The sequence below is a fragment of the Octopus bimaculoides genome, chromosome 4 (genome assembly GCF_001194135.2).
Source record: "Octopus bimaculoides isolate UCB-OBI-ISO-001 chromosome 4, ASM119413v2, whole genome shotgun sequence".
NCBI lineage: Eukaryota > Metazoa > Mollusca > Cephalopoda > Octopoda > Octopodidae > Octopus > Octopus bimaculoides.
In genome coordinates, this window is record NC_068984.1 from 118502072 (window position 1) to 118517116 (window position 15045).

At 33.6% G+C, this 15045-nt stretch overlaps 1 protein-coding gene across 1 annotated transcript in view; it reads left to right on the forward strand.

Annotated features, from left to right (window-relative positions):
- Positions 1–15045, forward strand: part of LOC106868835 (arrestin domain-containing protein 3) — an 89449-nt gene that overhangs the window by 25004 nt on the left and 49400 nt on the right. Inside the window, exon 2 of the mRNA XM_014914261.2 lies at positions 14911–14983. Within this exon, the coding sequence (XP_014769747.1) occupies positions 14911–14983 (73 nt within the window). The remainder of the gene's footprint in view (positions 1–14910; positions 14984–15045) is intronic.

Sequence of the window (15045 nt, forward strand, 5' to 3'; positions counted from 1 at the left end):
CTCTCTCTCTCTCTATCTATCTATCTATCTATCTATCTATCTATCTATCTCTCTCACACACACATGCATATGATGGGCTTGTTTCAGTTTCCATCTATCAAATCTACTCACAAGGCTTTGGTTGGTCTAAGACTATAGTAGAAGATTCGCCATGATAGATCGCTGACCACTACACACATCTTTTTCCTCTCCTTGTTTCTTTCTGTGTTCCTTTCTGTTGAAGAGCGTAGGCTCAAAACGTTAAAGACTTTCTCTATTCCCGAGTGTATACCAATACATCCATTTGTTGTCTACACCACCTGTCTTCATCTGTTGTTTTTTCATGAATTCTCCCTATAGTAGAAGATACTTGTTCAGGGTGTCATGCAGTAGGATTGATCCCCATGACAACATGGCTGGGAAGCAAGCTTCTTAACCACACAGTCACACCTGTGCCTTTTTAGAATTAATTTCATGTATATAGCGGTAAAACTATTCAGACATTAAAACACAAATGACAACTCGCTCTATTCTCATTGGAATATGCATCCATTGATTTCAGTATCTGAAGACATCTTATTTTAGTGTATTATAAGATATATTTATTTGTCTTTCATCAACAAGTCCACTTTGCTGCATATAACAACACTATCTATACAAGTCTTTTTAGTTATTCACCTATAGTAATTGCTTAACTCTTCACTTAAAATAAACAATTTAAAAGTTTGTAAATGCTTTTGTAGATTGAAGATTTTGTACATTTTAGACACTCCCCTAAATTGTTTTACACTTGATTTACCTAAATGTTTAATACCATACAGTAAAACAAGGATGTTATCTCTGTTATTAAACCAAGCAAGAAAAGGTAAATTGACAACACATGTTTCAGCAGAAGTTTAATCTATTTCTTCAAATCTTTATTCTACAGTTGCATAGTAATTTAGACATTAAATTTGCTTTTAAATACTTCATTTTTTTATTCCTTTGCTTAACATTCTTCAGTTGAAATTACTTCCACAGATACTGACAGCTATACTTTTGGATTTAGTTGCCTGACAAGAGAAAGAAAAAGAAGTGTACATGGAAAACACAGACAAAAACATAGAATACAAACAAAAACAAAAAGAAAACTAAAAAAAACCTTTCCATCTTTAAATTGAAACTACATTTTTATAATATGAACAAGTTTTAAAATTTATTATTTTTAAAAAAAATTAACGACTTTTCAATCCTCTACCTGATTGGAATGCAATTTGGTTTCTAGATATCAGTCAACAAAAGTTGCATAATATGCACCTGCAGCACATGTGTAATTAAAAGAAGGCATCAAGAAATTTAGAATTATAAGCAGTATTGGTTATCTTATTTGTTACTTGTTTCAGTCATTGGATTGCAACCATTGGGCACTGTCTTGAAGTGTTTAGATGAACAAATTGAATCCTCTATTTATTTTAAGTCTGGTATGTATTCTGTTGGTCTCTTTTGCTGAACCGTTAAGTTATGGGAATGTAAATAAGCTAACAGTGATTGTCAAGCATTGGTGGGGGACAAACACACATGCACACACCACACATGATGGGCTTCCACATAGTTTCCACTTACCAAATTTACTCACAACACATTGGTTGGTCTGGGGCTGTAGTAGAAGGCACTTGCTCAAGATGCCTACTATGCAATGGGAGTGAACCCAGAACCATGTGGTTGCAAAGTGGACATTTTAACCACACAACCATTCCTGCTGAATTAATGCTAGAAAGTTATTCTTGATAGGTTTTCTAACTTTAATTTTCAAATATTCTTCTCGAATTTTATCTCTCCCACCCATGTTTATCCACTAGTAGGCCCTCTTACCCTTATTTGGTATTCCACCTACTTCTGGCACCACCACCACTTGACAACTAGTGTTGGTATGTTTACGTCCCCATAAGTTAACGGTTCAGTAAAAGAGACCAATAGAATAAGTATCAGGCTTATAAAAAATAAATACTGGGGTCGATTCGTTTGACTAAAATTCTTCAAGGTGGTGCCCCAGCATGACCACAGTCTAATGACTGAAACAAGTACAAGATAAAAGATACTACTTATTTCAAAGAAAAAAAAAAAAAAAGAACTGATATTCTCTTTGTCTTTTGTTTCTTTGGATTGTCTGACATAAATTTCCAAGTTACATGTTTAGTATTTAATCATTTCCAGTTAGCTCTTTTGGAAGATTCAAATTCTCAACGTACCTAGAACTTGTGTTGAAAATATTTCTTGTTTGACTCATCGAGTCATTAAGAATGTAAAAATTTTTTTATAGTGTTCCTAATTAATGTCACTATAGATTAACTTTTTTTTTCTTCTTTTTTTGTTATTTTATGACTAATTTAACATATCAATTTCTGAAATAATCTTTCAACAGCATTTACAATTTAAAGTTGTCAACCCAATGCAAAGAAATGTTGATAAATCACATGTTGATAAAATGCTCCTATAGAACAAACAACTCCTATTAGGTTTTAAATAAAATGCAACAGTGTGGCTTTTTATACAAATCATCATTGCTCTTAGAAATAGTGTACAGTAGTTAACTAGGCATTAAGATTATCATCTTAATTTTAAAATTTTATGTATCAAAAAAGAAAAAAATTTTTAATTGTTGATTTATCAAATTACAATATTTCTAAGCATTGGTCAACAGAAATTGTATTGTAGCTCACATCTGAAAGTGTTTAATTAAAAGCAAAACTTTTTTGAAAGGCATGCTTCTCACATCATGAGTCATCATTATCCTCATTATCATGAAGAGATATCAAAATTACAGTATTTTTAAGCATCGGTCAACGGAAATTGTATTGTAGCTCACATTTGACAGTATTTAATTAAAAATAAAACCTATTTGGAAGGCATTGCTTTTCACATTATAATTCTTTATCATCATCATGATTATCATTCAATATCTGTCTTCCATGCTTGCATAGGTTGGACGGTTCAACAGCATCTAATGAGTTGGAGGACTGCCTCAAACTCTATTGTCTTCTTTGCCATGGATTCCCCAATTGGATGCCCTTCTTAATGCCAACCACTTTACAGACTGTACTAGGTGCTTTTTTCATGGCAATAGCACTAATGGAATTATCATGTAGCTCACAAGATTAATGATCCCCTTTGGCTGAGTGGGAGTTTAGCAAAGTAGCCTTATGCTATGTGTTGAGAGGTCAAAGTATGATTGAGGAACAAGGACTTTTTTTTTTCTGTAGAGGAGATACATGGCTACCTCACATCATATTGGAGTGGAGCTAGAAAGGGACATATATAGTTAATTAGTGAAAAGCAAAAGAAAAAAAAAATTATTCAGTGTAGGAAACAGAACAATACATACAAAAATATTGTTTCTCATTTTATTTGGGAGGCTTGTTCAGATATCTTTCACAGGCATTGTAATCTCTCCTTTAATAAATTTTAAACAAATGGTTCCGGCTTCAGTCCCAATGCGTGGCACCTTGGGCAAGTGTCTTCTACTATAGCCTCGGGCTAACCAAAGCCTTGTGAGTGGATTTGGTAGATGGAAACTGAAAGAAGCCCGTCATGTATATATATATGTATGTGTGTGTATATGTTTGTGTGTCTGTGTTTGTCCCCCTAACATTGCTTGACAACCGATGCTGGTGTGTTTACGTCCCCGTAACTTAGCAGTTCGGCAAAAGAGACTGATAGAATAAGTAGTGGGCTTACAAAGAATAAGTCCTGGGATCGATTTGCTTGTCTAAAGGCAGTGCTCCAGCATGGCCACAGTCAAATGACTGAAACAAGTAAAAGAGTAAAAGAGTAAATTAGAAAGTATGGCCAGTGACTTATCCCTTTTGTTATATTTCTGTAGAAATAGACTGCTTTTGTTTCAATTAATTTTGAAAAGAATGTAGAATTTGGTAAAATAACTTGGCCATTATTAAACTGATATTTGGAATATAAATTAACATAAAGTTTTAATGGAAGGTTTTATTTAATCAAATTAAATCACTTTAAAACAAAGAAATTTGTATCATACAACGAAAGGCAGCCTTGGGCAGATTAGTTTCAAATCTGTAAAGGTTTTTTTATTCTTAAACGCTTTCATTACCAAATTCCATGCCTTTGTTTCAATTAATTATTAAAATAATAAAGAATTTTATTAAAATGACTTTGTCCTTATTAAGCTGTGTTTGGAGCATAAATTAACATGAAATTTTGATGGAAGATTTTCATTTAGATCACTTAAAACAGCAAATTATAATTATAGAGCCAAGGGCAGTCTTGGACAGGTTGGTGTCAAGAGGGTTAACCATTTTTAGTTAGTTGGAAACATTGTGTTATTAACCATGTGGAGTACAGCTATAATCTGTAAGTTCAAGGTGTTACACAGAACAATATAAAAGAACATCCTAAATACTTTCTGTGAATCATTACTTGGATAGTATGTTATCAACAATGAACTGAACCGTATGCTGACTAATAGTTTGATACTAAACTATGTTCAGAAGATTTAATTTTTTTTTTTTTTAAGGCCAAAAAATACCCCACGTCTGAGTAATTGCTGTTTCCCTCTAAGGCCCAAATATTTCCTTCTGTTGAATATTATTCTCATGTCTGGGATGATTTGTCTACTCCCATTACTTCCATTACTCACATTCTACAGAATTGGGTTCTCAATTTTTTTATTTTGTTCATGTCTCCCCTTCTGAATATAACTTATCTCTGAGTCCACCTGCACCCCCACCCCACTGCGTGGCACCTTGGGCAAGTGTCTTCTACTGTAGCCTCGGGCCGACCAAAGCCTTGTTAGTGGATTTGGTAGACGGAAACTGAAAGAAGCCCGTCGTATATATGTGTATATATATATATGTGTGTGTGTGTGTGTGTGTGTGTGTGTGTGTGTGTGTGTGTGTGTGTGTGTGTGTGTATGTTTGTGTGTCTGTGTTTGTATCTCCAACTTCGCTTGACAACTGATGCTGGTGTGTTTACGTCCCCCGTAACTTAGCGGTTCGGCAAAAAGAGACCGATAGAATAAGTATTAGGCTTACAAAGAATAAGTCCTGGGGTCGATTTTCTCGACTAAAGGTGGTGCCCCAGCATGGCCACAGTCAAATGACTGAAACAAGTAAAAGAGTAAAAGAGAATGTCCTGATATGCATTTTTCTTTTGCTCTTTGTATGTTGCTGAATATCTCCATAAAAAATTGCTCTTTCCGAGTGATTGTCTTGTGTTTTGGGTTTTAGTAGATAGATAGTACATAAGTTATTGTATTGTTCAGTATTTATTCTGTTGATATTTGCACAAGGAATGAAATACAGGGATTCTTACAAGGTGGTCATATGTGAAGCAATTAAATTTGTGTCCCCCTTCCCCAAACGTCCCATTTTGCTCACATGAGCTCTAAATATGTGTATGAACCCCTTAGGAACGTATGGCCTCCGGTTCAGAATCAGTGTTTTATAGAACTTTAAAGAAAAAGAAAACCTGTTTCATTGACAAATGTTTATTTATTGAGATTTTCGAAATTCTGTCCCTGTTTTTATTATATCTTCTCAGTATCTACTGATAATACATGCAATGTAACTGTGTGTTAAATAGTTTGCTTCCCCCCCCCCCACATGATTCCGGGCTCAATCCCAACTGTGTGACACCTTGGGCAAGTGTCTTCTACTATAGCCTTGGGCTGAAGAAAGCCTTGTGAGTGGATTTGGTAGATGGAAACTGAGATAAGCCTGTCATATATATGTATATATATATATATATATATATATATATATATATATATATATATATATATATATATATATATATATATATATCTGTGTGTATGTCTTTGTGTCTGTTTGTCCCTTCCATCACTTGACAGCCGGTGCTGGTGTGTTTACATCTCATAACTTAGTGGTTTGGCAAAATATACTGATAGAATAAATACCAGGTTTTAAAAATATAAGTCTTGGGGTCGATATGTTCGACGAAAAATTTTTCAAGGTCGTGCCCCAGCATGGCCGCAGTCTAATGTCTGAAACAAATAAAAGATAAGCTTCTATCTTTCAAGTTTTCACAAACTTTATATTTTTTATATTCCCCAGAATTCTAAATGAAACATTTGTATGCAACTTCTTTTTGTCTGAGAAAGGATTAACAAGATAACAAATTCACCAAATCTATATTACATTCTCTCTGTCCATTTCTTTCTTGCCAAAAGACTTTTGTCACCAGCTGTGGAGAATATCCCACCCTCTTTGTGTATTGTGTACAATGATTACAAATACATTATGCATATGACTGGTAAAAAATGAAGGCATAGTTGTTTGTAAGAAGGAATGAATTTCAGGTACATTTCAGCTGAATAATATTTCCATATTTACAGCAGTGAATTATACATATTTACAACAACAACAACAAAATTGTTAATTCTTGTGTTTGATTCACAATGGTAGCTACAGATAGATAATTCAGACAGGGTTGATATGGGTTAAATTAATTTTAGTCTTTGTTATATATAAATATTAATTAATATCAATGACAATGGTAGTTGGATTGTTATTAAGTACTGCTAGATGTGTCTTTTTTTTTTTTCCTATATATCTGTTCTTTTATAAAACTGTTATTAAATTTAGAACAATGTGCTGAAGGAAGTAAACTATATGGGACTGAACTAATAGAACTCATAATGAAGGTATTAGATAGAGTAATTATAAAGGTAGGTTAGTATTTATTTTTGTATTGCAGTATGGAACTGTCAAAGAAGTAATGTTTGGTTTAGTATAAGTAGTATATTATATTACTTAACAGAGTGGAAATAATTGCAGGTTTTTGTTTGCCTTGGTATAATAAGTGCTTAGCTGTGGTTAAAAAGTGTTAAGGCATATATTAACTAACCTTTTTTTATGCTAACATATCTGAGACCATTTTTGGTTCTATGATATAAACTTCCTGATTTAAAATGATCTAAATTAAAGCCTTCCCTCAAAATTCCTCGTCAGTTTATGTTCTAAACACCAGCTTATTTATAGCAGTTTATTTTATTAAATTCTTCTTTATTTTCAAAAGAAACTGCAACAAAAGCAGTATATTTCAGTAGAGATTTTATAACAAAAGAGTTTAAATTAATAAAAATTGGAGTTAAATTGATGAATTATTAAGCAATAAATTTGAGCTATTATTAAGCATTGATTAAGATTCTATCCTGTGTGCGTTAGTTATGAAATTCAACAAACTCATTCATGCTCAGATGTTCAGAATAATTCTGTTCAGCTAACATTATTGTTATTAATGAATATATGAGAAGACTTTAGAAACCATTTTGTTGTACAGAAAGAAAACTGGAGACTAAATTAATCGAGTGAATATGACAAAGGCAAGGGTTTTAGTGAGTGACTTCAACAGATCAGAAGCGTCAAGGAGCAGGTTTCTTTAGATATAGGAAATGTATATATATATATAAGCTCTCTGCTGTATAAACAATGCAATCAATGTGTTCCTGTAAAGTGTAGTAATATTTTTAGCAGATTGCCAAAATAGTTGCACTCTAAATGTTCACAATACACTATGCAGTAGGCAGTGAATTCAACCCATTTGTAAAGGCCATGAATTGCAATAATGTAGCTCTTTCAAGAGAATATTTCTTTGTTGTGCTCTTTATCTTAATCAATGCTACTGCTGAATGTAATGGTTAAGATCTATAGTGAGGATAAGATGTTTTTCAGTAACTTTTCATAAAGCGACATTTTATGTGGAAAAGGTTAAATATATGACACTTGGACCAATAGTATTACAAAATAGCAAAATGGTTGGTGAGCTGGTGTGGCTGTGTGGTAAGAAGCTTGCTTCCCAATCACATGGTTCTATGTTCAGTCCTGCTATGTGGCACCTTGGGAAAATGTCTTCTGCTATAACTCCAGGCTGAACAAAGCATTGTGAGTGTATTTGGTAGATGGAAACTGAAAAAAGTCCGTCATATATATACATATATATCTATGTGTGTGTGTGCCTTTGTGTCTGTGTTTGTTTCCCACCACCACTTGACAACCAGTGCTGTGTGTTTACATCCCCATAACTTAGCAGTACAGCTACATACTGGAATTGAAATCAGGACCTCATGGTTGTGAAGCAAACTTTTTAACCATTCAACCATGCCTAAGTCCATTTTGATAGTCTAGAATATAGGTAGGGGTACCTTTGTAGAATCGAGGATGAGGGTGAATTGCAAAAATATAGGAACCTAAGTGGAGTTGGGGGCATATGTGTTCTAAGAAAAATAATGAACCTTAAATTCTACAAATTCATACATTTGTAAATTTTATATTAAATTGTCATTGCTACATGGTTTTGGGTTCAGTCCAACCATGTGGCACTTTGAACATGTCTTTCACTAAAGACCCAGGCTGACCAAAACCTTATGAGTGGATTTGATAGGCAGAAACTGAAAGAAGCCTTTAATATATATATATATATATATGATTGCATGTCTTTGTTTTGACATCATATCATCATATGATAGTTATAAGTGAGTGTTACCATCTTACTGGCAGTATCATTTCTTTTTCTATCTTCCATGGAAACATGTTTAGTCAAGGGAGAAATATTATCTTGCTTGGAAACAGGTGAGAGTTGGCAAAAGGAAGGGCATCTAGCCTTAGAAAAATCTGCCATAGCAAATTCTGTCTGATTTTTGCAAGCATGGAAAAGGAAGACATTAAAATGATGATGGTGGTGGTGGCGGTGGCGGCGGTAACTGTTATGGTTGGCTTAAACCATTTTTTCTGGTGTTTTGAGGGATTTTAGTGGGTTGTTTCAAATGTGAGTCTGGATAAAATTTTTCCAGCAGATGAGAAAGTTTCCTCACTCCTTGTCTAAGTATATGAACTTAAAGGAAAATAGTTTTGTTTAACCCATTAGCATCCAGATTACTCTGTCAAATATAACGCTTATTTATTCACATTGTTTTGAATTAATCATGCTTTATCTAGAAGGCTTTGTGATTTCAATGATGTGATCGTTTATTTTTAAAGTGACAATGTACGGTAGGTGTGAGAGATTGGATCTGGTCATGTAAAACAGTTAGACTGTTTTGGCTGAATATGACCAATTTAAATGCTAAAGGGTTAATTTGATCTGATATAAAAGTGTACTTGTGCCTGTGTCACACTTTCAAATGAAACATTGTATTTAATGAAGTAAATTATTTTGTAACAATAGAACTTGAAGTAGAGGAAACTATAAATAACAGCTTGTAGAATATTGGGTTAAAATACTCCTTGGATGAAAAAAATGTCAAGGGTTGCTCATGGGACTTGAACCCACATCTGTAAACATGAGATGTCCTAACTATTATACCAAAGCAACACTTTGAATTTCCTCCATCCTTTTTAGGAGCTTTGTTCTTACCAGCAAGAATTGTAAGATGTTTATAGTATAAGAATTTAGAAACCTGGGAAAACCTGAAATAAATTATGCCTTAACAGTGGAATACAAAGTGGATAAAGCTATAAATATTAATGTGTAGAAAGTTGGGTTAAAATAATTTACTTTTCATAATGTAAACATATTTAATATTTTACTTTAGTTGCTACTGTACTTCCAGAAGGCAGCAGTTTTGGGAAAAGCATTTAGTGCAAGATCAAGGGAGGTGGGGAGGGGGTGGGGCATTGAGTTAAGACTTGGTAGGAGTAAGAAGAGGAAGTATGTCAGATAGGTTTGCATGGAGACGGTATACAGATATCTAGTTTACAGGAACCATTGCTGTCTTGGTAAAATAGTCAGAGAGAGGAAACAGTATCTATGAGTTAGTAGTTGTAGCATGTTGATGAATTTTCTTTTTTTTTTTTCCAATCAATTAATTTACCAAGTATTGATATTTCACCCTACCCCATTCTTACTTGCATAGCATCATTTTTCCTAATGCCATCATCATGCGGTGTCACTTTTACAGTCGAAAAAGATATTAAATCTCTCCTGCAAGTTTTAAATATCTTAAATATGTTGTCTTCTTACTCGTTTTTTTCTGTAACCTGAATCAACCTTTTCATTTGTACTGAATCTCTTATAGTCCTCCCCCTCCTAGTGCTGACTTGGCTTCTCTAAATTGCAATTTTTGGAAAGGTGTCAGCTGAAGATAGTTTTCTTTACAAAATGTTAGTTTTGGTTTTTAATTTTGTACGGAGACACTCCTCTGCACAAAGATTGATCTAACTCAATAGAGTTTGTAGTGCAGAGAAAATCTTTTTGTTCACAACTAAGACATCCTTGTCTCGCCTAAACATAAGCAACAATAAAAGAGTTAATTAGTTTTAGTTCTTTGTAGTGTTTATTATCTTCAATGTGTCATTGACATTACTCGTTGAGGTTTATCTTAAGATAACTAATTTGGTATGGATTATCTTTACTAACTTGTAGGTAACCAGTTGTTCAACTCCTGTTTTGAATGTCATGATATGTATTATTCAACTATTGTGCTTTATATTTATTGTGCTATTTTTATTTAAACACAAAAATAGCTCTCTGGGTACCTATCAACTGATCATTTTAAGGTCAGGTATTATGAAAGTGCTATCATTTCATTTATTTTCAAACTAGCTACCTTTGTCTTTCAAAGAACAGGATTTGTTTCAGATCAGCTTGAGATCTTTACTTCTCAACCATGTGGTTTTGGGTTTAATCTTACTGTGTGGCACTTTGACCAAGTGTCCTCTACCATAACTCTACTTTGGTCAAAGCCTTGTGAGTGGATTTGGAAGACGGAATCTAAAAGAAGCCCAACATATGTGTATGTATGAGTACACATGTATGTTTGTGTCTTCTAATGATATCGTGTTATAGTTGTAAAGAGTATCACTTTCATAGAATCAATGTCATTCATTTTAATATTCTGTGAAAATATGTTTGACCAAAGGAAATATCTTGCTTGGAAACAGATGGGAGCTGGTAGTGAGAAGGGCATCTGGCCATAGAAAATTTGTTTCAATAAACTCTGTCCGACCTATACATCATCATCATCTTCATTGTTGTTCAACGTTCGCCTTCCATGTTAGCATCCTCGAAAAGCAGACATTAAAATAATAATTGTGATATGTTTACTATTTGGTTTGCAATATTTTCTGTTATTTTGAATTTTAATATAAATTACTGACTTTTCTTTTTTGTCTTTTGCAAAGTAAATCTTGTATCTGTGCTCTTTTCTTTATACTATCTTTTTTTTTTGTTTTGTTTTTTTGTAGTTTCCTCACAGATCTCTCTAGAATAGCTTATGTTGCCAGAACTATCTCTAACCCACATTCCATAAACCCTTTTGCAAACCAGCCACATGCAGTTCAAATACTCTACCTGTTTTATGTTCAAACCAGCCAGGTCTGGCCTCTCACACCTTCTCTATAATGTCATTCCAGATATAATCAAGCAGATCATCAAAATCTCGAAACTCTGAGATAATACATGAATAATTCAAAACAATGTGAATAAATAAGTATTACTACATTTGATAAAGTAATCCAAATGCTAAAGGGTTAAGGCTGGCGTATCCCAAGTTTCAGTTACGCACCCTCACCTTTTTTTCTCTACATTAATAATGATCTACAAGCTATCATGTCTAACAAACAACACAGACTTATGCAGATGACATAACTATTTTCTGGGGGGTTTTTTTTTTTGGGTTTTTTTTTTACCTCTTGGATGCAGCCATCATTCACACACATCTTAAATATTCATTATTAAAATTTCTTTGAAAATATCCTTCAGCTGGAACATGACAACCTAGTCCCTTTCAACAGCACAAAGACATAATCCCTACCTATATTAAGGAAATGAAAAATTATTTCAATAATTGTCTTACACCCTCTCTATACATAAACCACAAATAAAATCCTCAAAGCTACCAAGACATTGCATGATTTCTCACATTGACGAAAATTGCATCCCGAAGATTAGATTAGAGACAATAAGTACTTCAGTCCTGATCAATTTCTTACTTTATACAAAGCATAAACATACTGGAAGTATGGTTAATATGTGTAGAACAGTGCTACTGCTACACACACACAATATCTATTCAGCTGATTGGCAAACATTCACTCATTAGTATGCCTCTAACAGAAGCTCACAAATACTTGTACAACAATTACAAAGGCCTTTGTTCCTCTGAACTAGCTAGTTAAATTCCCTTTCCACCCAGACCCATCTGAAACATCTGTCTCTTCTCACTCCTATTGTGTTTCACTCACTGAGGTTTTTTTTTTTTTTTTTTTTTTTTTTTTTTTTTTTTTTTTTTGCACTGAACTGTTTTTTTCAGTCCTTCCTGCCTAGAATTTCTGCATTGTAGAAATCCTTTCCTGCCCACATTTTTTCCTGTAGACACTAGTGTGTAGGTGTTAAAAAATGGAATAACAACCAACCACATAAATCTCACATGTCTGGGGAGGGTTTTCTTCTAACCCGAAAGTTAGGTTGAAGATAACTTGGAGAGAGATCGCAATAATCTTAAGGACGTTAGGCATAACAGAAGACAGACTAGCAAAGTAAAAGAATAAAGAAAGTATCTAGAACAGAGAATATTCAATGTGAATAATGTTGATGACAGATGCAGATATTATTGATTATACTTCCTTCTATATCTTCACATCATTAAGATATATATATATAAAATGTTTAGTTGAATGATCAGAATAGAATTCAATACATGAGTGTGTGTGTGTGTGTGTGTGTGTATAGATATATATATATATATATGTTGTGAGATTGATTGTAAGATTGATTGTGATAGAGCAGTTGGTTATCCTGTTGCATAAGCTGGCTTGTATACAAAGCAGGAAGCCAAACAATAATCAATAGTAAAGTTAAATAATTTTTGTACCAAATACTCTTCATCCCATATCAAAATTATAAAGTAAACTTGATTAGATGACAAGTGCTATACAACTCCAGTATGAAAACAGCTTACATTGCTTAATAAGCAATAATTGAATAACCGAATGAAAAGGAAGGAAGAAGCAGTTATGCACTACATGTGTTTCAAAAATGTGTGGCATCTGTGATATAAGATATTAAAATTGTTACATAATTTTACCATACACTTTATCTTCAGGTGCATCTTCCTTGTCTTGTAATGTCATCTGTCATCCCAAGTTGTTGGGGGACAACACAGAATGATGATGCACCTGAAAATATGCAAACGTTTTAATGTTTCATAATATGAATCCCATATATTTTTGAAACATATGCAGTGTATAACTGCGTCTTCCTCTCCTTTCATTCACTGACAGCTATGCAACATTGCAATAATCCTTATTATTATTATTGTTGATATATATACATATATGTATATATATATATATATGTATATGCGTCTCTTTCATTGGACACGAAACTCAGCTTGCGAAGACTTATTGGAGCAAGCGAAAGCGAAATTGGGATGGCACCAGTGCCCAGCATCGCCTTTCTGGCACTTGTGCCCATGACATGTGTAAGGATTTTCGAGCGAGATCGTTGCCAGTGCTGCTGGACTGGCTCTTGTGCAGGTGGCACATAAAATACACCATTTTGAGCGTGGCCGTTGCCAGTACCGCCTGACTGACCTTCGTGCGGGTGACACGTAAAAGCACCCACTACACTCTCTGAGTGGTTGGCGTTAGGAAGGGCATCCAACTGTAGAAACTCTGCCAAATCAGACTGAAGCCTGGTGTTGCCATCTGGTTTCACCAGTCCTCAGTCAAATCGTCCAACCCATGTTAGCATGGAAAGTGGACGTTAATCGATGATGATGATGTATATATAAAAAGAATGAGATAAAGAGACCAATGGCATAAGTAAAATTATATTTTATGTAGAATGTCTTACAGCTGTTTCAGGGAAAATTCAATGTATCCCTTCATCAGAGATGGTAATAGTAGAAGATAAGGATTATTACATCTGTATGAGTAGATTTGCAGTAAGAAATGTGAGCGATGCAGTGAAGAAAAAAACAAAGAAGAAAAAGTACTTGGAGTATAGTTCCATTCCAACAGTAAATATCCATGTATAGAATCCGTGTGGTATTATGCTGTATGGAAGCCAGTGTATTTGTCTGTACAATTAGTTCTTTCATTTATTACTGAAGAGTTTGGTGTCTTAAGCTCACAACTGCTCCACCATTGTTCCTTTATAGTTAATATTTTTTTTTGTTTTTGCTGCTGTTTGTCCAGGTTGCTTTGATAGAGCAGACAGACTTATCATCAAGGTGTTTCACCCATATCCATCCCATCTTTTATTCAGACAGTGTATCTAGGACGATGTGCTATCCAATGTGTCCTTCCTTTTTATTTAAGCTGTAGGATCTGATTTGAGAAACAGTCATCTGCTATTTCTAGCAAGGTGAACATACATCATTGATTGATTTTGTATTTCTGTTTAGAAAAAGCAGTCGGCTTCAGTTGTTTTAGTGATTGCAATAGATGTAGTTAATTAGTTAATTACTAATGGTTTATGAAGGATGTCATTGTCCAGTTGAGGATAGAAGTAGTGGAGCTTTTTTTCTTCTTTTTGTTTTTGTTTTGTTTTGTTTTATTTTTTTTTTGTACATTTCAAATGAATAATGTGTGGAATTCAAAAGAAATGCTGGTGAAACTAGGTGGTATTGTTATTGTGTTGCTGGATGACCACTAGATATTGGTATTTTAAATGTGATCAGTGACTGAATAATAGAAAAAAAAACCCATCAAAACTCTGCAATTGTTTGTAATGATTCTTGGTTCTTTATGCCCATTGTATTCATATTTTGCATTCTCCGTGTCAGCCAATTCATATGAAACAATTTACGTGTGGGTAACATGAATGCATTATCAAAAATATATTTCTCTATTTTATTTATTTTTTTGTTTGTTAATTTCCACTTTTGTTTTTGTTGTTTTTATGTATGGTATGTTTATTTATTTATTTATTTATTTATTTATTTATTTTTCTCTATTGCAGAAGTGTCTGAGGGGAGAGAAACGTTAACTGAAGGAAGGCATGAGTTCAATTTTGCTTTTGATCTCCCAATGGGGTAAATTTTCTGTAAATTATTATGATTATATAAATATATGTTTTGTTAAAAAAAATTTAAAA